This window comes from Podarcis raffonei, chromosome Z, assembly GCF_027172205.1.
Source record: "Podarcis raffonei isolate rPodRaf1 chromosome Z, rPodRaf1.pri, whole genome shotgun sequence".
NCBI classification, from domain to species: Eukaryota; Metazoa; Chordata; class Lepidosauria; order Squamata; family Lacertidae; genus Podarcis; species Podarcis raffonei.
The window spans coordinates 4928462-4954493 of record NC_070621.1 but is presented as its reverse complement, the minus strand read 5'-3'; the positions used below and the strand labels follow the sequence as shown (position 1 = coordinate 4954493).

The 26032-nt window shown below is 44.6% G+C and overlaps 1 protein-coding gene across 1 annotated transcript in view; it reads right to left on the bottom strand.

The window, feature by feature from the left end:
* Window positions 1-26032, bottom strand: part of COL27A1 (collagen type XXVII alpha 1 chain) — a 262533-nt gene that overhangs the window by 172790 nt on the left and 63711 nt on the right. Inside the window, exons 8-12 of the mRNA XM_053374834.1 lie at window positions 22987-23031; window positions 19449-19502; window positions 14438-14482; window positions 9763-9816; window positions 7038-7082 (exon numbers count right to left, since the gene is read on the bottom strand). Of these exons, the coding sequence (XP_053230809.1) occupies window positions 7038-7082; window positions 9763-9816; window positions 14438-14482; window positions 19449-19502; window positions 22987-23031 (243 nt within the window). The remainder of the gene's footprint in view (window positions 1-7037; window positions 7083-9762; window positions 9817-14437; window positions 14483-19448; window positions 19503-22986; window positions 23032-26032) is intronic.

The following is a 26032-nucleotide window of genomic DNA, read 5'->3' as shown; positions in this document are numbered from 1 at the left end:
GCTACAGTTTTTTGTCTCCCCCAAGCTAAAGACATAAAGATTTCAGGACCATTTCCTCCCAATTCATCTTTGTAATTATTTATTTATATGGCCACAGGTGTGTTCCATTATTATATCCATGATATAACTTAACAAGCTCAAGATTGCTCCTGCTACCCCCAGCTAAGGGCTGCTGGTGCACAGTCCTGCTGTTTAGAGAAATCCCTATGGAACTGGCAAAGGGTTGGGAAGGGGTTTTCCAACACATATAGGAAATGACACACAAGGAGGGATTGTCAGAGAATGCTGATGGAAAAGGATGAAGAAATTGCTGCACTTCCTGTGCTCATATGTAGTCAGGAAAAGAAATCAAGTCAAAGGAATAAAATTGGGATCTGTCCACATTGCTATTGTTTTAATCTGCAAATGATACACAATTAATAGTGGAAGCAGGGTATGTTTACATTTGCTTTGATGTCTCCTTCATATTGTAGAACAGAAGAGAACAGAAACTGTGTAGATTGTGACAAAGACAGGCCAGAACGGAAATCACTGCCTTCTCACATCTCTACGTGTGAGTCATGAATACATGCATGCACATGCGCGCATGTGCGCGCACCCACCCACCAGGGGAGAGGTTGTGGCAAGGGAGGGCCTGTGCCCTGGGGAGAGCCCTGAAGGTCAGATAGAGAGACCTAGAGGGTGCATTAGGCCCCTGGGCCTTGGGTTCTACACATTTTCATCATGAATGATCCCAAAGCCAGTACACAAGAGAGGAATGACTAGGCTCTCTTTGCCACAGATCTCATGGGATCTAGCCATTCAGGTTGGCATCCTCATACTAATGGGTACGATGCAAAGCTTATTGAAGTGAGGAGTCCTCAAAACTGTTCTGTTGCCCATCCACATGGAACAAGAGCAACCATATGTGCAGAAACCCATCACCACAAAGCAGAGGATCAAAGAGGACAGTGATTTGCACAATATCTGCATACGCTAATTTATATAGCTATATGCAAGTTTAAAAATAGAAATATAGTCTCTCTTACCCTAGTGGAAAAGACTGTGACCAGGTGATCTGTATGCCTTCTCAGTCTGCTATGCAGGTGCTCTCTACCAGATGAGCAACTTCAAGGCCCATCCTGCTCTCCCTCCTTAAGCACATCAGAAGAGCTGCTGAATCAGGCCAAAGACCCGATCAGGCCAAAGGCCCATCTAGTCCAGTATCCTGTTTTCACAGTGGCCAGCCAGATGAAACAGCATTCTTCCCTACCTGTGATTCCCAGCAACTCCCAGAATACTGGCTACAAACTTGGAGGTAGAACATAGCCATAATGGCTAGAAGCCATTGCTACTCATGCCATCCACAAATTTGTCTACTACTTTTAAATCCACCCAAGTTGGTGGACACTGCCACATCTTGTGGGAGTGAATTCTGCCACTTAACTACGAACTGCGTGAAGAATTACTTTCTTTTGTTTGTCCTGAGCATCACTGGATGACCTTGAGTCTGAATATTATGAGATAGAGAAAGTGTGAAAAACCTTTCCCCATACACTTTCTCCACAGATTGCTTAATTTTAAAGATATATATCATGTTTCTTCTTATTCACCATTTCTTTAAACTGAAAAGCCCCTGATACTTATTGGAGCTGTTTGTCTTTAAACTGGGCTTGGACCACACATCCCTTCAAGTAAAAGTACATCTTCAAATAGAAGACTAAATTGATCATACATGGTCACCCTACAGAGAACCTTAAGTCTAATAAATCCCACACACTTATAATGGTCACAAGTGTGGCAAGAGGAACACTGGAATCTTCCTTGTTCTGTCATGCCACTGGTCCATCTAGCGCAAATTGCCCACACTGGCAATACTGGTAACAGAACCCCAAGATTATAGGCAGGAGCTGTTCCCAGGTCTACCCTGGAGACACCAGGGCCTCAACATGGGACCTCCTGCCTACAAGGGAGATTCCCTACCACTGAGTTTGCAAGTGGAACAAACTCCCTCAGAAGGGGGTGGGCTCCCGGAGAAACCAGAGGCCTTTTTCCTGGGCATGGTCGGCCAATTGGTGCCAAAGAAGGACAGAACTTTCTTTATGTATGCCACAACAGCAGCAAGAATACTTATTGCAAAGTACTAGAAGACACAAGATCTACCCACCCGGGAAGAATGGCAGATGAAGGTGATGGACTACATGGAACTGGCGGAAATGACTGGCAGAATCCGAGACCAGGGAGAAGAGTCGGTGGAGGAAGATTGGAAGAAATTTAAAGACTATTTACAGAAACACTGTAAAATTAATGAATGTTAGAAGGATGTTGGAATGAATTTATGTGACTTTAGCAGGAATGATATAAAGGATCTGGGAAAAACTGACTGCTAATTGGTGAAAGGAGGGAAAGTAAAGCTACATTATACTAAGATAAATTACAGGACTAAAATTTGAAAAGATGGAAAGGATTTGCTGAAATAGACAATCGATCTAGAATACAAAAAAGGGAGGTGTGAGGAGGTCAAGGAAATAAGCTAATGAAAGATAAGTAATGGGAAGATTTGTTGTATTTTTCTTTGTTTTTTCTTTTTTGTTTAATGGATTTTATTTTTCTGTTTTTTTCCTTTGTATCTTATCTTTTTTTTTACCTATTGTGATGTGTTGTATTGTTTTTTGTTTAAAATGAAGTTTTTTACTTTTTCTTTTTGTACCCCTTAAAAAACTTTAATAAATATTATTTTTTTAAAAAAGAAGGGGGTGGGCTCCCCTTTATTGTAGGTTTTAAGCAAAAGTTGGGTGGCCATCTGTCAGGCATGCTTTAGCTGAGATTCCTGCATTGCAGGAGGTTGGGCTAGATGACCCTCAGGGTCTCTTCAAACCCCACAATTCTGTTACAGCTGGTAGAGACAGAAGTATGGGAGAAGTCATCTAATGTGCTTGTCATTTTGGGGCATTCAGTGCTTCTGCCAAAGGACTGAGTGCTGCCTATGTTGGCTGCTGCGTCTCTCCACTTCTTTTTTGAACATGATTTTTTTTAATGACTTCTCTCCAGTTGCTGATGACAATGGGATGGTGGTGGTTTTTTACAATGACACTCTAAGAATCCAGAGGCATCTCAGAAAAAAACTGCTAAAAATCACCCAAGATTTCCCACTGCACATCGAAGAGCAGGATAAACAGGATTCTCATTCACATACTGCTTCTGCCCTCACCCAGGAATTATTGCTTTGCCCACACATTCCTCCTATCTGCTGCAGTTCTGATGCACTGGGAAAGAGCAGAGGAGGAGACAGGGGGTGGGGTGGGGGCGGGGGCGAGGGAAGCCTCATCAAAGTCCTGTTTCCAAGACCGAGTCATCATGTTCCTCTCATGTCCCCACTGAGCTGAACTGCCCTGGAAAAGTTTCAACCTCTGACTCACGTCCAGCACGTCTATTTTAATCTTTTTACATTCTTACATCATTCCAGGAGGCCCAATTGTACAATAGAGCAAACAAAGAGCCCGCTGCTCCATCTATTGAGATTTTACAGCAATCAAGAGCAGGGATGTATAAACATCTGGCTTTAGATCCTTCCCTCTGCTTGTGTATACATTGCTCCAGGGAAAGAGAGAGATGTTTCAAGAGATCCGTCACAGGGAGAAAACGCTGATAAGCTGACATGGAAGAAATCATCCCTAGAAGGAGTTGCACTGAGGACAGTGATGTATCCTGCTGCAGATGAAACACAGAGGCGAGGTAACAGGAGATTTGACTCGGTGCCCAGTTTAAGAACAGGAGAGCCTGGCTGATGGATCAGGCCAAAGGCCCACTTGGTCCAGCATCTTGTTACTTCACTGGCCAAGCAGATGCCCCAATGGGAAACCTGCAAGCAGAACCTGAGCACAGTAATACCTCTCCCCATCTGCAGTTCCAAGCAACTGGTATTCAGAGGCATATTGCCTCCAACAATGAAGAACATAGCCTGCCATCATGGTTGGCAGTCACTAATGGCCTTGTCTTAAGTGTATTTGTTTAATCCTTTTTAGAGCCATCTAACTGGAGATGCTGGTGGGACAGTGTTCTCGAAGCTAACAGCATGAGTTTGACCAAGCTGTGGGAGGCAGTGGAAGACAGGAGTGCCTGGTGTGCTCTGGGCCATGGGGTCACGAAGAGTCAGACACGACTAAACAACAACTGGAGATGCCAAAGACTGAGCCTAGGATCTTTCTGTTTGCAAGCAGATGCTCTATCACTGAGCTATGACCATTCCTCAAAATCTTTGGTTTTATTACTTCTCCCATCTCTTTTCTCTACCACCCACCAAACACCTGGCACGGTTATCCACTTGGTTGTTGTTTTTTCATTGGGATTTTGTTGTTTGTTTTATGGTCCAATTACAGATTCAAGAAGCAGGAAGATGGCATTCATGACTGGCATAGGTACTGGCCAATCAGTGCTAAGAGAATCTAGCTTCTGCTACATTCTGCTACATTGGGGGATGGGGGTGTTTCCTGCTAAGCTTGATCCAGGAGGGACAATTAGCACACACAATCCAAAATGCATGACTGCATTTTCATAGCAGGCTTTCTGTTGAAATTATGCAAGGTCAAGCAAATTTAAGATTAATTTAAATTATTTGTCATGGATTACTTTAATTCCATGTTATGGCTTTAGATAGTAATTGTGGGTGGTTTTATTAATGGAGGAGGAGGAGGAGAAGAAGAAAAAGAAGAATGAAAACCCTGACTTCAGCGTGAATATATATTTGCAAAAGAAATCCCACCATTCCCCAGAGGGAAAATACAACTCCATTTATGAAAATAAAAACAAATGCTGTTTAAAAGTGGGGGGTGGAGATGGCGTTTTTCAATGGAAGATTGCACAAGTCAAAACAACAGCTGGAACAGATTGAGTGTGCAGGCACAATGTATGTAAAACTGTTTCAAAAACTCTGACCAGACCCCCTTACCTAACAACCGTTGCCTTGTTTAGTTACTCTTGAGTCAGAGAGTTTCTCCAATCTTTCTTTTCTTTTCTTTTACAGTTGTGTTCGCCTCTGATGTAACCAGTTGTCATTAACTTTGGCAGATGCTGTTATTTTCCTCCCCCCCCCCCGCCGCCCCTGTGAATCCTTTCTTTTTCGTTGAACAGAGGTAGGTAACCCTTTATCAGCCTGAGGGCACCATTCACTTCTGGGAAACCTTCCAGGGGCCACATGCTAGTGGTGGGCGGAGCCAGAGGAAAAAAGGGGCGGGGCAGCAAATGCTAACTTCACCTCTTACCACAGTTTTGTTTCTACACCCTGCTCACAAATCCATGCAGATAGGCAAGAGGCAATACCAGAATTTAAGCACATATTCCAGCTAGGCAAAAGTACTTAGTGACAGTACAAAGCGTGACCAGTGGGGAGTTTGGCCTGGGGAGACGGGGTGGGGCTGTTCCGCCTGGCCTTTGGTTTGGACTCAGTCTGACCCTTATGTTTCCCTCCCCTTATGGTCTTGATTTATTGGCTGCTTTTAAAATGAGGCTGCATCTGTATTTTAAATTGGTTATTTTAAATCTGTATTTTAAATTGTATTTTAAATCTGTATTTTAAATTGGTTTTTTTTCCTCCCCGCCCCCCATTATGTTTTTACTGTGATTTTATTGGTGTTAGCCACCCTGAGCCTGGCTCTGGCCAGGCAGGGCGGAGTATAGATAAAATTTATTATTATAATCACAAGGGCCACATAGAGGTGCTTGGAGGTCACATTTGTCCCTCAGGTCTGAGATTCCCCACCTCTGCTATAGATGATTAAGCATGTGGACACCTGCAGTTGTGCTCTTACAAGGAAGCACCTTTTTGTGCAACAGGGCGGGGTTGCAAAACAGGGCAAGGGGGGAAGAAGTAAGCAGAGAGGGGCAAAGGATGCATTGTTCACTATCCAAGTGTTTTATAGAGGAAGACACTTTATGGAAACCCATTTTTAAAAAATTGAGCTATGTGGAAACAGAGACAGGAAAAGTTACGGGTGGACAACACAACCAGTGGTTAGTGGGGGGTTTTAAATTAAAAAAGGAAGAGAAAAATGCACTGAGACAGTGTGATTGTGTAGAATTTCTCAAATTCCCACCTGTCAATTATATGCAGTGCTGTTTTTCTAGAAAAAGAAGTGCTGGAACTCACTATGAACACCTCCCTCGTTCTCTTAGAGTGGCAATGGCGCCCACCTGAGAGGTGCCGGAACTGAGTTCCAGTGAATTCTAGCTGGGGGAAAAGCTCTGATCATATGACATATGACACATGCCACTCTGCAAAAGAAAATTCAGGACTATGCTCTAGCTGCCCTCCCAATTATTTCTATGTAGCTCCATCATCATTATCATCTTGGGCAGTTATCCATCCCTTCCACCCCCCGCCCAACAAAAAACACTGCCTCAAAGTGATTTACAAAAATGTAGGATATCAAACAGTTCATCAAACTATTTTAAACCAAACTCACAGAACATAAATAAAATAAAACAAAACTTTCTGAACTTGTTAACTCAACAACAAGAATATATAGGACCAAGAATATAATCGACCCCACGGAAAGCTGGGGATCGAAAAACAGGCCATGGATCTTGCTGAAATAAGATCTTTAATTCAAGCTAAATTCAATTCCTCCTGCTGAATATAGAGCTCTGGTTTTGCCTCCAGCACCTTCTGCTGCTCTTGAGACTGGGGAATGGGGCTGAAAACATGAAGGAAGCTTAATCCTAGTTTGTTCCCATCCTCCTCTACAAGGAGCAATGCAGGCTAAGGAGGAGGAAGAAACAGAGAGGATGCATAACCCCCCGGGCTGGTTGTAGGTGGGGGCTGACTCAGGGCAGAATGAGGTTTGGTGCAGCAGAGCCCCATTTGGAAAATATGGACATGCCCTTTATAAAACCAAACAAGACTTCAACATTCCCAGCCCCATTATACAACATGACACACAACCAACTGTTCCCTCCCTGCAAAAAACACATTCTGTCTGAGATTCCCACCTCCACCGCCCCACTCCCATTTTTAAACTGTTTAAAACAAAGTCTGCATAGTAGACGAAGAAAAACTTTACCGGCCTACCCATCTTGCCCCTCTTCCCAGGAACTCCGGGGATTCCCTAGAAAACAAGCAAAGGGGGTGGGGAGAAAAAATATTAACATCTGGTGGAAGTCAGAAGGAGACACAAAGTCCAAATCAAAAGAGAAAGGGGATTTTTTTAATATAATATTTTTTTAAAAAACCCAGAAACAACTGCAGGATTATTATGGGCCAAATTGTCAGCCGCTGGCTGTCAGCTACAAAAGCAAGCAAATGTGGAGGAAGAAGATCATCACTTAGGCTGAGGAAAGACACACACACCCAGGGCAAGGAAACTGAGGCATAGCTTAGCAGAAGGAATAATTAAGCTACTGGTCTGGAACCAAACGAAAGCCGAAGCCAAGACTTGCTCTGTTTATGTTTCCTATTTGGTGACACACAGAAGCATTAGATCAGCGGCTCCAAATTTCCCCTCATCCATGCAGACGGCACACTCACGCTTTTCCAGAATCTGCCTTCTCAATGGAGTCCTCTAGGTTTTGCCAACGAAATGGATGGGGTGCAGGAAGAAAAGGGCTTCATTTGGGCATATGGGCACAGTGTTGATGGGGAAGAGCTATTAATTCTAGGACAGGTGAGACTCGGGTTCAAAATCCCTGTCTGGCCTTGAGCCTTGGGCCAGGCACTAACCAGTTCCTTCCCTACAGCCCCCACCCCCACCTCAGCTGTTAAGATAGGCAGTGGGGACCCTCTTGTTAGTTCCACTTCCCTTGGAAGCTTGCAGGTGGGGAAGGCCCAGGAGAAGGCCTTCTCTGTGGCATCCCTAAGATGTGGAATTCCCTCCTCACACAGGTGCATCTGGATTATGGAATTTCCCTTGTACAATATAGTTTTTGTTGTATGCTGACGGGAGCCTTCTTTGGAAAAATAAGCCAGGCGGGGTGATGGAAGGGAAGAAATCTGGTGGCCCCAACACACAGCAGGACTGGCTCACCACATTTTGAAAAGAAGTGATACATCGCACCATGTTTATACATGGTAACCATAACATTTCCATGTTCCATACAGCACCCGTCTCCTTCATTTTCAAATGGGGTAGGCATGGGGCAAGGGAGGGCGAACCTCCCCACCGAATTTTTGGGGTGAGGGCAAAATTCAGGGTGGGGTGGCAAAACATGGTAAGGTATGGACCACTCCTCTTGGCAGACTCCTTCCCCCGCTGCCCCACTCACACACTATGACGCTGTCAAACCCACAATCGGGGGGGGACTTAGGAGTGCACCCCAAGTGTGTTTCTGATTCTTCGGGGGGTTTCCCCTTTGCAGTCCAGCTTGTATTCAAACTGGGCTGCAAAGAAAACTCCATCACAAGCAAGGGATTGGCTGCACTAGGAAGTTTCTGATGGGGAAGTCCATAGTGCAGCCAGTCCCAATGAGACTTAGCACAAGTGCTGATCAGGTGATCAGTGCTGGCAGCACATCTCACTTTGGGCAGAATTTGGCCACAGTGAGGGGTTCCCAACTGTGCTGGATGTTTCTCACCAATGATCTGTGGGGTTTATAGGATGGAAATAGAAGCCACCATTATTAAATTTATTCCTCATCAATAAATTAAAATAAAATCTCCCCACCTCCAACACACACACACACACACACACACACACACACACACACACACACAGTGTGCATTTCAGTGAACAATAGGAAATAAGGTTCCAAGGAGTAACATTTCCTGGCTCTGGTTTGGTTGCCTATTATTATTATTATTATTATTATTATTATTATTATTAGCCACTAAATTTTTATATTGCTCTTCATCTGGGGATCACAGAGCAGTTTATAATTGGCTCTTCCTCACTTTCTTTATAGCGGAGAAAACATTGGATGAAATGCTAGCGGAGGCTGACAATAGAAGATACCAGTGTGAACCCTTCCATTAGGCTAAGAGAGACAACCGTCTCAGTCAGCTGATTCTGAATGACATGAAAGGGTTGTTTATTCAATAATAAATGGGAAATAAATTAATAAAACTGTTTGATAATAAATCAGATCTATAATAATCTTATAATAAATCATATAATAAATAATTATTATCTATTATTATTTATTCAATTTATAAATTGCTTGCTGTGTAAAAATTCTCTAAGCTACTTACAAAACTTTAGAAACATAAAAAATACACTTAATAATAAATCAATAGGGTAGTATTCAACTTTTACTCAGAGTACACCCACGGAAATTAATGACTATGAGTAAGTTAGGTCCATAAATTCCATTTGGTTTGCTCTGAATAAAAGTTAGTTGAATGCTACCCATAATAAATTAATTGAGTAATTGCAACAATAAATAGTAATCTTAATAAAATATAAATTAATGTGACCATTATTAATTAATTAGCACTTGCTACATAAAAGGCCTCTAAGTGACTTATTATGCTTTAAAAGCATAAAACACAGTATGAAATAAAATAAAATAGGTTCAATTAGTATTATAAAATGCCAGAGGAAGGCAGAGGCATTTACGGGATTTTCAAATGCCACAGGAATGTGGCTGTTTTGGGGTACGATGGACCTTGACTTCTGGGGCACAAGCATGTTGTGCTTCATGCAGAAAAATGTCTTGGGCTGGCAGGCAAAGCAACATGTGCATCTGTCAAAGAAGAGAAAAGATCAAGGCAGCCGCCAAGACAGACAGTGGCATGGACAACATGAGAAAGACAAGACAGAAAGCAGTTTTGGCACAAAGAAGGCAAAAACTCACTCGTTCTCCGTCAGCACCGGGCATCCCAAATAATCCTGGCAGTCCAATGTACCCCTACGGAGGGAAAGGAAAAAACAAAGAGCATTTTGTCTCCTCTGATGCGGTGGGTTGGGGTCAAGTCCTGTCCCTTGGGAACAAGTAAAGCATCTTCCAGCGCTGGTCCAGGGAAGCCGTGATGAAATAAACCTTGGGGCAAGTGTATATGCCCATGGACTGCATGGTGCTGGCTTCCACGATGTAGTCCAAGGGCACATACCCTCACACCAGGGACCATGAGGACTCCAGGAAGGAAGGCACCAGCCAGCTAGGGCCTTACCTGGGCTGGCTCAGGGTGGACCTGGGAGAAATGGAGCTTCGATCCAGGTTAGCTATGTGTGTGTGCAAAAGTTTCTGCCGCTGGTATTTTGTGTCACAACCCCACCAGGGAGGAAATAACTAAGACCTTGAGGAACCAAGGGAGAATACAGCAGGGATGGGGAAGGTCTGTAGCCCTCTAGAAGTTGTTGGGTTTCCCATCAGCCACAGCCAGCATGTCAAATGGTCTGGGATGATGCGATTCGGAGCACCAACAACGTGTATGAGAAATGCTGGGGTAGCTGAGTCATTAGAGCATGAGACTCTTAATCTCAAGGTTAAGGGTTCGAGCCCCATGTTGGGCAAAAGATTCCTGCATTGCAGGGGGTTGGACTAGGTGACCCTTGTGGTCACTTCCAATCTACAATTCTATGATTCTATATAAGGCTGCCTTGTACCAGGTCAGAGCACTAGCCTGTCTAGCAGTTTATCATCTGCAAGGATTCTTGCAGCTCTCCAGGGAGTCAGACAGGGGACATTCCCACCCTACCAGGAGATACCAGGAATGGAACCTGTGACATACTGAGTGCAAAGCAGATATCTTAACACTGAGCTATGGCCCTTTCCCATAGGGCTCACCCACATCCTTGAGTTTGAGGGTTAAATGCCTTTTTTGTACTGCAGGTAGATGTACTTCACAATGACATGTGGAACACTTGAAACCCAGAGGCTCTTCCATCCTACGTCTAATGTTCTCTCCATACCCAATTTGCAGATTAACTCTGGCCAGCCACCTCCAGTTCCTTCTCATTCACCCAACTAATAATAATAATATTTATTTATTTGTTTGTTTGTTTGTTTGTTTGTTTATACCCCGCCCATCTGGCTCTCTCTTTCAGAAACTAACTACTAAAATGACAATGCCCCCTCACTCTTTGAGGATGGAAATGTGTTTGTTATCTCCATCAGACTTTTTTTTTTTAAGGACAGCTGGGGGATAGGCTGTGTTGTGGAGCAGCCTGTCATTACAGGATATTAAACAGCTGATCAGCCCCTCCCCCCACCTTCTTCCCTTGTACAAGAATGAAAACCACTGATGGGGTCAACCTTTGTTTATCGCTTGCAATTTTCCCGGTGATGAGAGCCAGCTGGTAGCATTTACTGCTCACAAGGAAAAAGAGCACATGACAACCAGGGAGATGGATTTATTGGCTCAGAGCATCATGCTGATTTAGAATTGCAGTGGAGAGTAGGAGGCAGTTAACCGGAGCTCTGCTTCTTTCAAATAAAAGTGAAGAAGAGGAGGATGGAATTGGAAAGAGGCAGAAGCTTCTCATAAGAAAACACTCAGGACGAGCCAGCCCAAGTGAGGACATAAAGCACTACTGTGCATCAGAGATGTTGGTCTTTGCATGTGGGTTCAAGATGCTGGTTCACTGTTAGAAGCAGAGGTGTCAAATCTGGCCCCTCGAGTGGCTCCCTCCTTACAAAGCTAAGCTCTGGCACTAGAACCCTTCAGGATTAGACCAAAAGTCCACCTAACCCAAGCAGGGGACCAAGACTTCCCCCGGTTGCTTGCTACTGCAGCAACTGCAGTCAGGGGTAGACTGCCTATGAACATGAAAGTTCCATTTCATTATCCTGCTAAACCAAGGTACTGGGCGTCAGGCCCAGGGGCCAGATGTGGCCCTCCAGTCTTCTCCATGGCCCTCTGGACTCTCCCTGGGCCCTGCCCTGTGCTGTCTGCTCAAGTGCTTTGCTGACCTGATGGCATCTTTGAGACTTGCTCACGTCCTTTGCATGCTCGGACAGGTGATGGAGCTGTGTGAGGTGCAGTGCAGGTAGAAATACCTGGTTTTTGCACACCTGAAATGTAGCCTGCGCTAAAGGTAAAAATTGCATCTGTTGATCCACCTACCTTTTCCTCTGTTCCCACCCACCACTGGTATGCAGCAGTTGAGCTGAAAACAATTCTCCACCCTCGCACCAGGCCACTGAATCTGTCTAATCAACATCTAAAGATTGGATCCTACAAACCTAACAAAGCGAAAGGAAAGAATACGCAGGACCGCCTTCAGTTAGGCCAAACAGCCCGTACTTTGAGGCAGGGGCGATAAACCTTTTTGTGCCAAGGGCCACATTCCCTTCTGGACAACCTTCCGAGGGCCACATGCCAGCAGTTCAATTACACCAAAGATACTCAAGGTAGGTGTGATGCAGGGCCATGGGTGTACCTGGGGGAGGGGCACGGAGGGGCACATACACACAACCTAAATAGGAAAACTGATAAAAATACATAGCAAACTGAGGTTCTGTTCCCCCTGACAAAGCCCCCCCCCCAAATCCTGGCTCTGCCCCTGTGCAGGGCTGGCAGGTGCTGTGGACAGAGAAGAGTTCCAAGAGTTCAGACAGAGCTGGAGAGCCACATCCTGTCTCCTGGGCCAGAGGATCCCCTCCCCTGCTTTACAATCTTCTTCACAGACCCTGCTCAGGTGCTTGCCTGTGAGGACAATCAGGCTGATGAAAAAGGATCTTGCCCCGCAATTGTAGCAATCAGTTCCACCGGACATTAAGCAAGCTCCTCTCCCTCATAGTTTTAAATGGGTCTAGAAATCCCACTTCTTCCCGGCTGCTTTTAATGGGAGGATTTTAATTAGGCTGAAATACAGTATTTATAATGTGATTTAGTTTTGTTCTGGGTAGTTTCTGTCATTTTTGTGCAGGCTTTTTAAGGTTGTCTTAAACTGTGATTGGTTTTCTCCCCCAATCTATGCATTTTGCATTGTTTTGGTGGTTTGTTTTGATCCTTTTGAATGTTTGTCTATGTGGTGGGAGACACATAAACTAACTCAGTAGGGAAGCAGGGTGGGCAGTACTTTCCACTTTGCTTCAGGGCAGGAGGCAAAGTGAGGCAACCGCCTCAGGTGACAGATGCTAAGAGACAGCAGTGAGAGTTCCCTGGCTGTAGCAGGGTTTGCCACAGGGCCTGACCTGGGGCCCTAAACTAGTCTGCTGCTTCGGATGCAATGTAAGCTCCTATCCCACCCACCAGTGCTGAACTCTCATTCAGCCACCAGTCCAGCCTGCTTCTGTACATTGAGTAGAGAAGGAAGAGGCCATGCCGTCTTGTCCTCTGCCTCAGGCAGCAGAATATCATGGGCTGGGCATGCCTTGCTGTGCTTGTTTTCCACTTACAGGGCAGGGGTGGTGGTTCCACCACAGAGCCTAACCTCTGCATTTCTAGCATCTCATCTTGGAGTTTAGCTACAGGCCGAACCCAACAGGCATCCCCCAGCTTCTTCCACACATCAGTTACATGCTGCTTGAGGATTTGTTGTTGCCAAAGACAGCAGGCAAACCTATGCAAGAGTTGATGAGGCAGAGCAAGGAAGAGTGGAAGAGAGGCATCTGCTGAGACCTTCCTTCCTGCACACACACGCACCCACCCACCCACCCAGTGAATCCACGGCTATTGAATTCCAGCCTGCCCAGGAGCTGTTGCTCAGCCATGGGCAATTCCTGCAAAACCTAAGGACAGTAAGCCAAGGGCAGGACAGCTGCAAGGGAGGCTGGGCCTGGCTCAGCCCCCAACATGTGCCAGGGCAGAATGACTGGGAAGATACTGATAGCCAACAAGCAGGCTCACAGCAGTTCATGGACACTTGGAAGCAATAGGTCCCCAGGCAATAGGACAGGCAAGGCTGGTTCAGGGAGAAGGTAACGTTTGCTGCTGAGACATGGACCCACTGCTCCACACAAACCTGGCAGCAAGCCTTGGACTGCTTCCTTTTGCAGCAGCTGCTGGCAGGCAGGAGCCAGGGCAAGCAGATCAGTTCCAGCTGCTCCTCATTCCAGGACAGCAAGTCTCATCGGCCCAGGCATTTAAAACCCAGAGCCCTATAGGCTGGCAATGACCTGTGCTCCCCGTTTACATGTGTGCTTTCTCCCATTCATGCCAGGACTGCTGGTCTTAGAAGTGCAATGGGCCACTTTGCTGTCAGGGGTTCCTTAGCAGCTGTTCTTCACTGTTTCCAGAAGTTATAGGAGCGAGTGATTGCTAGTCCATTAGGGCAAACAGGTGTGCTTCAGCCCCTCCTCACCTGCTTGCCTTCCAACTTACAGTCAGTTCAAAGAAGAGTGCTGGTTGTCAGCTTCCTTTTCTTCCTTAGGCTCAGTGCAGAGCTCAGCAGGGCAGGGAGGAGGACCATGGGGCGGCAGGGGTGGGGAAGGACACCAGAATCTGTTGGCTCCGGCTTCACCTACTGCTGGCTCATTTGCCTTTCACCCTACTGGTCCAAGTGGGCCCCAGTCACCACTGCCTACTGGTTCCCTCCTCGTCCATGTCAGTGGAAATGTATAAACAAGGCTCTCTCTCACTTACCCGGCTGCCTTTTGGACCAGGTTCTCCTATAGGTCCAGGTAAACCCTGAAATACAAGAAGGGAAAAACAAAGCAAAGCAAAGCAAGAAAGACAGATAAATGTGGATATGTTAGAACTTTTTTAAAATACACAAACACACACACAAACATCTGCAAACAGTTCCAAAGCAGAGGCTTCTCTTTGCAATTTAGGAGGCAGTCCAAGAGATAGCTCGGAAGGAATTCAGAGGGGAAGAATTATCATCATCGCAATAAGCCTCCGGAAACAAATGCCCTAATTGTTACAGGGAGATGGCTCTGCAGGCATTCACATTTTAAAACAGAACTCATAGTTAATTCTGCTCCATTCCAGAGCAGCTCAGCTGCAACAGAGGAGTGGACTGAATGCAAGAAAGGAAAAGCAAAGGCTGGCTGATATCAGATTGTAGTAAGTTGCTCACGCACATGTACAGGCTACAGGTTGACCTCTGTGCTAATATATTAAGAAGCTATCAGCTGCATTTATCACAAGGTAATGGAAAACCAGGCTTAAATCCCAGGCCAGCAACTTTCAACCCTGCTCTGTCAAATTAGTTTTTTTGGGGGGTGGGGGTGAGAGTGCAGAGGTTTTCCTAATTACAGGAATGTGATATTGATGGTAAACAGAGGCAAGTTAAGCCCATGGCCAATGCTTAGCTCTGATAGAAAAACTGAGCATGTAGGTTCAGAAGCAGGAGACTTCTGGAAACCAGCTGCTGTGGGAAAGGCAATGGAGGAGGCTGCCTGCCTTCACAAAGGACTTGTCATAGGGGAGGTGTTGGGTGGTATCAAGCTTAGAATTGTGAAACCAGAGACCTGCGTGTTGCTGCCCTACATCCACCTTCCCTAACCTGGTGCCCACCAGATGTTTTGGACTCCCCTAATGGGAGGCTTTGAAAGGCTTTTAAAACCTCTATTTTTCACCCCAAGGTGGTTGTCACCTATGGAAGCTAAGTCTCAGAAAAAGCTCAATATGGAGGCCAAATGGCCAAAGTATTGGGAAATTTTGGAACAAGAAGGTGACAGATTGAAACTGCAGAGTTTTGAGAAATTAAAAGACAAAGTGCGAGATTGGCTTCATTATTATCAAATAAGAGAGGCCTACAATTTGGACAAAAAAATTGGCTTCCAGGTGGAGAAATCAAAATTGGAAACAGAACTGTTAGAACCAAAAACTAAGATTTTGTCAAAGATGTATAACTTGCTGTTGAAATGGAATACACAGGATGAAACGGTTAAATCAGCAATGATTAAATGGGCGCAGGACATAGGTCATAACATTATGTTTGCTGACTGGGAGCAGTTGTGGACCACCGGTATGAAGTTTACGGCATGCATTGCCTTAAAGGAGAATATTATGAAAATGATTTACAGGTGGTACATGACCCCAGTTAAGCTTGCAAAAATTTATCACCTGCCTGACAACAAGTGCTGGAAATGTAAAGAAGCTGAGGGAACATTCTTTCACCTTTGGTGGACATGCCCAAGGGTCAAGGCTTACTGGGAAATGATATATAATGAACTGAAGAAGGTATTTAAATTTACCTTTCCCAAGAAACCAGAGGCCTTCCTTTTGGGCATAGTTGGCCAACAGGTGCCAAAGAAAGACAGAATATTTTTTATGTATGCAACAACAGCAGCAAGAATACTTCTCGCCAAGTACTGGAAGACACAAGATCTACCCACCGTGGAAGAATGGCAGATGCAAGTGATCGACTACATGGAGATGGCTGAAATGACTGGCAGAATCCGGGACCAGGGAGAAGAATTGATGGAACAGGACTGGAAAAAGTTTAAGGACTATTTACAAAAATATTGCAAAATGTTTGAGTGTTAACATGATGTGGGAAGTGAAGGTAACAGGGCATGTGGGATTTGGTTAAATGTGAATGAAAAGTAAATTTTCAAAAAGGAGAAGGGGGTTATGAACAGAATAAAATTATGTCTTAGTATATAAGATGAGGAATGGGCTAAGATAATGAAAACTTGGGACATAATAATTAGAAAAACATAATTTGTAAGCATGGTGTGAAGATGGGTTTGAATTTGCTGAATCAGATTGGAATAAAGAGGAACACAAAAAAGGGAGATGTGAGGAGGTCAGGACAGAGGGATAAGGAAGTTTGTAACTGTTTAAAGTGGATTTTTCTTTTTTCTATTTTTCTTTTTTTGTTATATATTTTTGGTTTTTTTATTTTTTTGTGGGTTTTAATTAATGGAATGATCTATGTGAAATGATGAATTCTTTGTTTTGTAAAACTTTAATAAACATTTATTTAAAAAAAAACCCCTCTATTTTTCAATGGCTTTTAACTGATGTCCTTTTATTGGCTAGGCTACAGGGCGGCTGGGGGTGTGAACATGCCCTCTAGCGGTGGCTCCCACTACACCTGACCACTAGCCTAGTTGGCTGGGGCTAATAGGAGCTGCAGCCAAGCAACATCTAGAGAGCACCATGCTGGTGACTCCAGCTTTAGAGGCGTGTTTCAAAGGGGGATTTTAGTCCCAGTTGGAGTTGGAGAGCAATGGAATAAGCCTCCTCTTCCCAACAATGTCCACCCATCTATCCACCCATACCTGCAACCAATTAAAAATGAAACAAAGGTATAGCTGAACACAACATGTTACCATGTAGTTTGACTTGCAGAACTCGTGAGGACTAGGAACTTACGAGAATCTCAAATTCTGCATCATTGCAAGGGGTAAATTTAAAAAAACTGGCAAGATGAATAAGGGTTAAGGACTATTTGTCTGGAAATGTAAAGCTCATCCATTCTCACTGTTGAAATAAAATATTCCTATTTGAGACTAGGGAATAGGAAAAAATGTATTAATTTCAATCTCTCCCCCTCTTATTCTTCCATCCTTAAGTTTTGCATCTGTGTGTGGGTATTCTTTTGTGCAAGAGGCACATTTCTGCTAGCCATTCCCTTATTTTATGCATTTTTTCATGTTGCCATCACTACTGCAAGTACTTTTGTGCACCATTTCCTATCATATGCACTTTTTTTTTTGTGGCAAGCTGTGTCACAAAGTTCAGACACATGTGAATTACAAGGGGCAGCTCTGTTTCAGTTGCTCATGGGCTTAGGGGGTATAAATTAGGTGAGTTTGTACTAAAATGCAAAGTGAAAGAGATTTCTCTCCCATTCCTATAATGAACTTCCATGGTTATTTACTCTATGCCAGTTGCCAGACTAAATGAAATTGAACGATCTCCTTCCACCTCCAACTTCCATCACCTCCAATTCAGGAAGCTCTGAAAGATAAACCCAGATCCCACTGTCAAAATGTTTGTTTGTATGCTTCTGCCATCAGGCCAAAGTTAACAACTTTGCCTCCGACGCCTGAACCAAAAAGAAGCCAAAGCTTCCAACTTTTCCACTGCGATGCAAAACCAAAACTTGCCAAAAGAAGAAGTAATGAAAGCACCGAATAAGGAAAGTAAACATAACTGAGACTGAAGAGGTTAGTGTGGGCAGCTGTACTATATTGGTCCCAGAGGATAAGAAACAGCGCTATTCTGCGCCTTCCCCCCTTTGAATAAGCTTCTGTTGGTGAAAAAAGCACACAAACCTTTGGCTTAGACAGAACGTTTCATCAAACAAATGGGAAAGCTGGAAACTTACAGGGAGAAAGCATTCTTGGGGTGTCATGGCCTCTATTGCTGTGCCTTGAATAAACTTTTTGAAAAGTTTGTTGAGCCATGCAGGGATAAGTGGACATTGTGGCACATTGCTTGCTTACTTATTTATATTTAGTATTATTATTTACAGGAACGTACAACAGGCCAAAACAACAAAAAGTCTTGTGACATATGCCAGGATTTCTCTATTAATAATGAAGAAAGAAAACAGTTGATTGATGGTGACAGCACTGTGTCAGGTATGAATCTGAAAGTCAGTTCCACAACCTCCTGCCCATTCAGAATGACCAAAGTCAGTTAAAAGCTTGCACACCCTTTTCAGCAACATAGGCTGGCATACAGCTAGGGTTCAGTGCAGGCCAAGCCTTTGATGCTCCTTTTATAGTTGCCTCCAAGAGAGAACTTTGGTTTCTGCAGCTTCTTCAACAACTGCATTGCCTCAAAGAGAGAAGGTGCAGCTATATCCCATCTCCCTTCCATAAGCACACACACATACACAACACAGCTGCCCTTCACACCATATTTCATCCAGCAATTATTATTTTAGACACAGCAACAACAGGCGTGCATAGTGGAAAAGATGTGGGTGGCGGCCGTCCAGAGTGCTGCATGCACTCTGGCACATGCTGAGCCATTTGTGCACATGACCTGTCCCGTTCCTTTGCACGGAGAGGAGAGCCATGCATATGCTTTCCTCCACTGAAACAAGCAGATCATGCAGAAGACCTTGCATGGCGTACATGTACCAAAAACTCCTGTGGCCTCTAACTCAGGGATAGGACAACCTGTGGCCTTCATCCCTGTGGTCAGAGATGATGGGAGCTATCAGCATTTCTCCTCATACACACTTTTTTGCAAGACAATGTTAAAAAATAATAACATACGTTTGCATGTCATTTTCATATATTTTTATCCAGTATATGCATTTGTGTGCACATTGCTCTGCTGGGGAATCACACTGCAAAATTCAGAAAAGTGCTTCAGCTTGTGCATAGTTTCAAAAAGTGCAAATTATGTTGGTTTACCTTTCAATGCCAATTGAATCAAATTCTCCCCCAGCCTTAGCTAGGCTACAATTCCCAACATCCCTGACCACTAGGCATGCTTGCCTTGGCTGACTGACCTGGAGTCCAGCAACATCTCAAGGACCATGCATTTTGCACCGTGACCTACAAAGGGGGAACCCCCCTGAGTGGTCCAGAGTCTAAAATTACCGAATCACAATACTGGCATGCAAACACATTATAGCTGGGACTGAATCCCTTATTAATTGTGGGACACCGTAGCCATCTACCTGCCTGCCCACCAAACCCCTGTGCTGTACACAGCACGGTAAGATTTACTGCACCTGCCTGCCAGGATAACCTTTGGCACCTGGGCTCCCGTCAGATCCTCGTTCACCCTGTAAAAAAAGAGAGAAAAGGGCAGCAGGGCAGGGAATGGGAAGAATTAAATCTGGCTTCATGACCTGTATAACAGTAGTAGTAGGAATAATAAAATAATAATAATAATAATAATAATAATAATAATAATAATAATAATACATCTTTCTCAACATGGTGGATGCCATGCTGATAGGCACAACAGGTTCACAGTAGAGACAGTGCATGAACTTTGATCCATCTGACAGAAAGAGCATCAGGAGCACATATGGAACCCATCCACAAAAGAAGCACAGAGAAGCTCAGAGCTTGCATATGGTTACACCAGGGAGAACCTGAGGCCTTCAAGGTGTTATTGGACTCCCATCAGCCCCAGCCAACAATGACCAACAGTCAAGGATTATGGGAGTTGTAGTCCAACAGCATCTGGGGGGCCACAATTTCCCCATTCCTAGACTAACTAAACTAGCATTTGCTTCACAGAATCCAACATTCTCTTCATGTTCTCACCACAAGTAGTGTCTTCCCTCCCACCGCCATTTTGAAAATGCAGGTAGATCAAAATGAACAGAAAATAACATATGACGCATTATAAAGAAAGCAGTGGGACATGCAACAAAACGTTGCAGCATGGGGTGCTTCTTTTAGGATTCTAGTTGGCCCGCCCCATTTGGGGAAGAGCTGTAGCTCAGTGGAAGAGTTCTTCCAAGGCCCCAGGCTGGGGATGCCCCTGGTCTGACTCCCTGGAAAGCAGCTACCAGTCAGTGCCAATACTTATTTAGTATTACTAAATCAGTGACAATACTGATTTAGATGCAGTCATGGTCTGACTCAGTATAAGACAGCTTCCTGTGTTCCTATGCTCTGTTTCAGAACATGTCATTCCACCCCGTCCTGATTTTCCCATTACCAATAGTCAGTATTCTGTGCTCATTGAGCATACCCAGTCCTTTGTGTGTGTCCATACGTGTGTGATGGGAGGGGTGATGTTCCTAAACATTATTTGCACTTCTACAAACCTTGGTGTTCCTCTGAGCCTGCTAATTTGGACGGTGTCATTCTGGTTGCAAAAACATCCATATTGCCATGAGTATATACAGGAACACCAAAAGACCACTCGTCCATCCAGCTCAGTGCTGTCTACACTGACCGGCAGCAGTTCTCCAGTGTGTCAGGTAGAGGGCCTTCTGAGTGCAAAGCAGATTCCCCCAACACTGGGCTGCAGCCTTTCCCAAGTGATGAAGACTGAATCACAAGTAAAATCCCACAGATGTCAACAGCAGTTGATGTGAAACAGCAGAGTTGTGAAAGGGTTTCCCAGAATACAGTGCTGAAATGCAACTCATCACATGCAGAGACAGTCAGTGTGGTGTCATGGTTAAAATGCTGGACTATGACCTGAAAGACCACAGTTCAAATATGCACTTAGGGTTGTACTCACCATTAATCATGCACAAAGTAGACTCATTTAAATCAAATGGACACCACTAGTTTAGGTTCATTAATTTCAATGGGTCTACTCTGAGTTGAACTTCATTGGCCATGAAATTCACTGGGCAACCTTGGGCCAGTCACCAGCTTTCAGCCTAACCAGTCACACATGCCCCCTTGACCATCCTGGAGGATACGTGGGTTATAAATGCAATAATACAAGAAGTGAAGGTCCTGAGCAAAGCCCCAACTGCTTGAATGTTGAATTCCCAGCAATAGATTTCATGCTGAATGAATTTGTGTATAAAATACTTTCACATCAAGCTCAACAGACTCTGCCATTCATCAGCTTCATTATTTATTTATTTATTTTACTGTAAACATCACGCTAATCTAAACAGAAAAGGGGTGAGGTGGGCGTAGGAGAAAATTAAATTACAGCCTCCTTCTTTAAGAAGCGATTCAGTCCACTCCAGCTGAAACATTAATGCACGACGGGAGGGGGGGGAGAGGTAAAGTAAATGTACAGCTATATCCCTAACATAAAGGTTTTGAAAACATTAGAAAACATTTAGAAACTTAAAACGCATCTCTACATGCTTTGCCCTCCATGGATCGGCAGCCGCATGGCACTGCGATAGCATGAGGGGCCCCACCATAAATCAAAGCAGAATCCAACAAACACCTGAAATGATCCCCAGATCATTGGAGTGCAAACATCTTCATTTGATATCTAAGTATGTCTTATGTATTACAGGTGTTTTATTATATGTGTCTGATTATGCTCTTCTTACTAACTTTGTATGCTAAAATCCACTTGCTTATTTCGGTTTCCTTGACTGTAATCTATATTTGGCTGACTATTAAATCTTGACTGATTCATTCATTTGGTTCAAAGGAGTCGGCTGCTCAAAATGCAAAAAGAGGTCCAAGCAACTTGAGGGGAATGGGCCAGGGAGATTTGGGGGCTCCTCCCTGCTTTGGCTCATTGCACATTAAAAGATTTCCAGCCCTGGAAGGAAGAGAGCATGGAGCCTCTGATCTAGGTAACTGCTGCACAACATCTGCCAGTGGAACTTAACCAAAGTTAGAACAGCAAGTAGCTTCTTTCTGCTTTGGCTTCTGGGTCATGAAAACAGTTCTGCAGCCCTGGGAGAAATCTGCTTAAGGCAAATGCCAATGGGAGCAAACCTTATGAGGACATCCAATTATGTTTTAGGGGCAATGCCTATATAGCAGCCAACTCTTTGGGACCTCCAGTGACATCTGGGAATAGTGCTTTGGGACCAAGAGGATTGATGGTGTGGACGGGTTTCTCTTTAAATCCATTACAAAAGAATAAGGAAGTGATCAGATGCTGGAGAGAGATAGGCTGCAACACAACTATGCCTTATAATTAGGACCAATGTATTGGGATTTGGGTGCAGGCAGGGTTAGGGAGTTATTAAAGTTGCCTTTTGAAAAGCTGTAAACCCACTTTCAGAACCTGAGGGTCAAAAAACCTGGGATGTAAAAATAAACCAAACAACAAATCGATAAATAAATTGGTGCTTTCACAACACATTGCTGGATGAGAGATACCAGGGCAGGTTTCAAGTGACTTTCAGGTGGAAGCATGTTCTAGTGAAAGATGGGCTTTAAATGGAGGCATCGATAATCTTTGCAAGGAACAGTCCCTGGAAGGAAGGAGCTGTGGGGGCTCCGTAACATCAGCCTCCAAGGAAAGCTGAAATTTAGAAGCTCCCAAAATTCTTTTCTGCACCAACTGAAATCCTTGGGGTAAGGAGTGTATGTCTTTGCCCACCTCTGTATCAGCTGCTTTCTAGCCTCTTTAAATTTCCAGCCTTAGAACAAATCAATCAATCAATTCAACAAGCAGCTGGGATTGGCTCAGAAATAACCAGAGCTATTTCTTGATTTGGGGAGCAAGTCACTTGACTTATTTCTGAACCACTCCAGCACATGCCATGGGAAGGGCAGCTGCCACAACTAGTTAAGTCACTCTTGAAACATAACATTACAACAACAACAATAGCAGCAGCAACGACAACAATAATAACAAACGCCACTCACCTGGTCTCCAGGATGACCTGGTGGTCCTGGATATCCTTTCTGTCCCTGTTCAAAAGAATAAAAATTCAGGTAAATTGGTTTTGTGGAAAGGTCTTTTTAAAATGCTAGAAGAATCATCATGCATGGATCAATGCATATGTGCAAGGAGACCTAGGGTATGTATCCTGTAGCCCTTTAAAATCTGTTGGTCAGCAAAACCCATCAGCCGCAGCCAATGTGGCCAATGGTCAATGGTGATGGGAGTTGCGATCTAACACCATCTGGATCTAGCCATTCCTAAAGTAGGCACATTGTGGGCTTGTGATGAGAGTGGGGGAGACTAACTGAAATATACTCAGAGTCGCAAAGTGATTTCATGCTCTTTATTCAGCTCATAGTGGTGAGGAGGAATGAATGAATGTCCCCTCAAAGTATCTGCTTTATATACATTATTTACACAATGGGCTGCACATGATTGGCTAATTTCGGAATTCTACTGTAAGCCAATCAGGTTGTGGATTCACTTCTATCTGGAGCATGATTGGGTAGTTCCTGCCAACCAATCATACTGCTGCATTGTTCTAGGACCAATCAGACTGCTGCATTCTGAATCCTATTGTTCTAGGACCAATCAGACTGCTGCCTTTTGGATCCTATTGTTCTAGGACCAATCAGACTGCTGCCTTTTGGATCCTATTCAACTCAGTACATAACACTAACCCTTGCCACATTTCATGGTTCATATGCAGTAGCTAGCTGCACACCAGGGATGGGCTGTAGGTTTTGTTTTCTGCAATTTTGCCACTCCTTTCCCAGCATTGCTCTTCCCCTCCATCTTTGCCTCAACTGGATTATTTCCTGCTGGGGGACAACCAGGCATTAGGCAAGTTGGGTAGGTATTCCCCATGGTCTTTCCCACCATGAGCCTCTTCCAACAGAACTGAAATGACAGGCAAAAAGCAAGAGTCTGAGTTTGCTCGCCTCTACAGGTGTTTCTGTATTCCGGGGCCTTAAATCACAACTGGGGTCATCAACTGAAGTGGAAGTCTCCTGCCACTTTTGTAATGAGGGCCCAAGTCAACTCCAGAGGCAGCCCTAATCCAGCCCGTCAATCCTCAGAGTGGCAGTCCGGCAGGCTTTGCAGAGCAAATGGGGACGGTTGGTGAAGGGGAGGGTGGTGCAGATAGTGACTCCCATCTGCACGCCATGCATGAAAGGCAACCACCAAATGCATCCCCATTTAATGGGGAGCTGCAAACCATCCAGTGGCTGTTCGGGGTCCAAAAAGTACTTTGCCGTTCTGACAGCACAGAAGGGATCAGAGATGGCAAAAACCACATACAGTGGTACCTCCGGTTACAAACTTAATTCGTTCCGGAGGTCCATTCTTAAGCCAAAACTGCTTGTAACATGAGGCGTGCTTTTGCTAATGGCGCCTTCCGCTGCTGCCAGCATGCAACTTCCGCTAGCATCCCGAGGCAAAGTTCGCAACCGGGAGCATCTACTTCTGTGTTAGCGGAGCTCATAACCTGAAGCGTTCGCAAGGAGGACGGTACGTAACACGAGGTTCCCCTGTAGAAGCCTGCCACACACTCTTGTAGCCAGAGAATCCTATTTTATAATGTATTTTAAAATACTTTCTGGCTGCACTTAAGGGCAAAGCACTCTCTCAAAGGTGGGTTACAGAAGAAAAACACAGTGCAAATCACAAATCTCTCTCTCTCCACATACACTGTATTAAAGAAGAAGCTGAAATTTATTTATTTATTTTTAAACCACCCACCCAAGGCCAGTAGAGATTTACAACCCAGAAATTTCAACAATCCTGTAAAACCATCTCCCCCTGGAAAGAAAAGAAAAGAAAAGAACACCTCAGGAAAAAGCCAGTGAAAACAGGTGGGTCTCTTCTCCTACAAGTCTGCGGTGGTGGGACTTGATGGATTTGACCTGCAGAAAATGTCTTCTCACTCTCACCGACTTGATTGCTCCCTGAGGTGGCCTCGTTTGCTGACCTTAGCGTGTGGGCAGGTTGGTATTGGAAAAGGTAGTCCTTCAAGTATATCAGATTCCCTTATGAAGAGAATCTGAGGCTATTCTGATCCAGCACTCGCACTGTGGATCATTTGCTGGAAGCCACAGGTGGGGAGAAGACTCTTGTGCTCAAACCCTGCTTGCCAGTTCCCTGTGGGAAACTGTGAGAACAGGATGTTGGACCAGATGGGTCACTGGTCTGATCCAGCAGGCTCTTCTTATGTTCTTATTTGACCACCGTGGAGGTGCCCCAAATCAATCCTGTGCAGATAGAAAGCCATGCCTTCCTTGATCCTCCCCATCTATAGATTCTTGACCCGCCTTCCTGTCTCCTATTGCCTCTTCTATGCCTTATGCAGCTGCTGTACAGCCTCTTCCTATGAAAATAAACCACGGCCAAAGATAACTGGCCACAATAACTGCCTCTGTTCTGAACTGAGATGAATCTACCATCACATGCCAGCTTCGGGGCTCCATATTCAAATGCAGGGGCCGGGGAACTTTTTCAGATGAAGGGCCACATTCCCTTCTGGGGGCCAGTGGTGGGCAGGGCCAGAAGCAAAAGTGTGTGAGGCACAGAATGCTAAGATTTGTACAGTGAACTAATTTTACTCCACACACCCCTCTCTATCCTCCATCCAGGCAAGCGAGAGGCATAATCAGAGTTCCCGGACACATTGCAGCCAGGCCAGAACACTCAAGGGCAGTCCACAGCAGAGCCAGGAAGGGGTGTGGCCTGGAAAGAAGTGCTTTGGGGGGCCAGTGATCTTGTGTGGCACCCCAAAATGCACATCTATGGGTGCCATGCCTGTAAGGGGTACAGCCCGAAAATACAAGAGCTTGCGTCGGCCACTTTGGCCTCTGTCCTCTTGCAAGAAAACACAAGATGTCCCTTTTTTTCCAGGGCAGCTGACAGGTATAGGGTCACGTTCACCTACTGATTCAAAGCTGAAAATCCTTTTTCAGAAAAGAAAGAAAAAACTAACCAACACCAAACCACCAAATTTATGGTCTATTAGCATCATCTGGGGGAGGG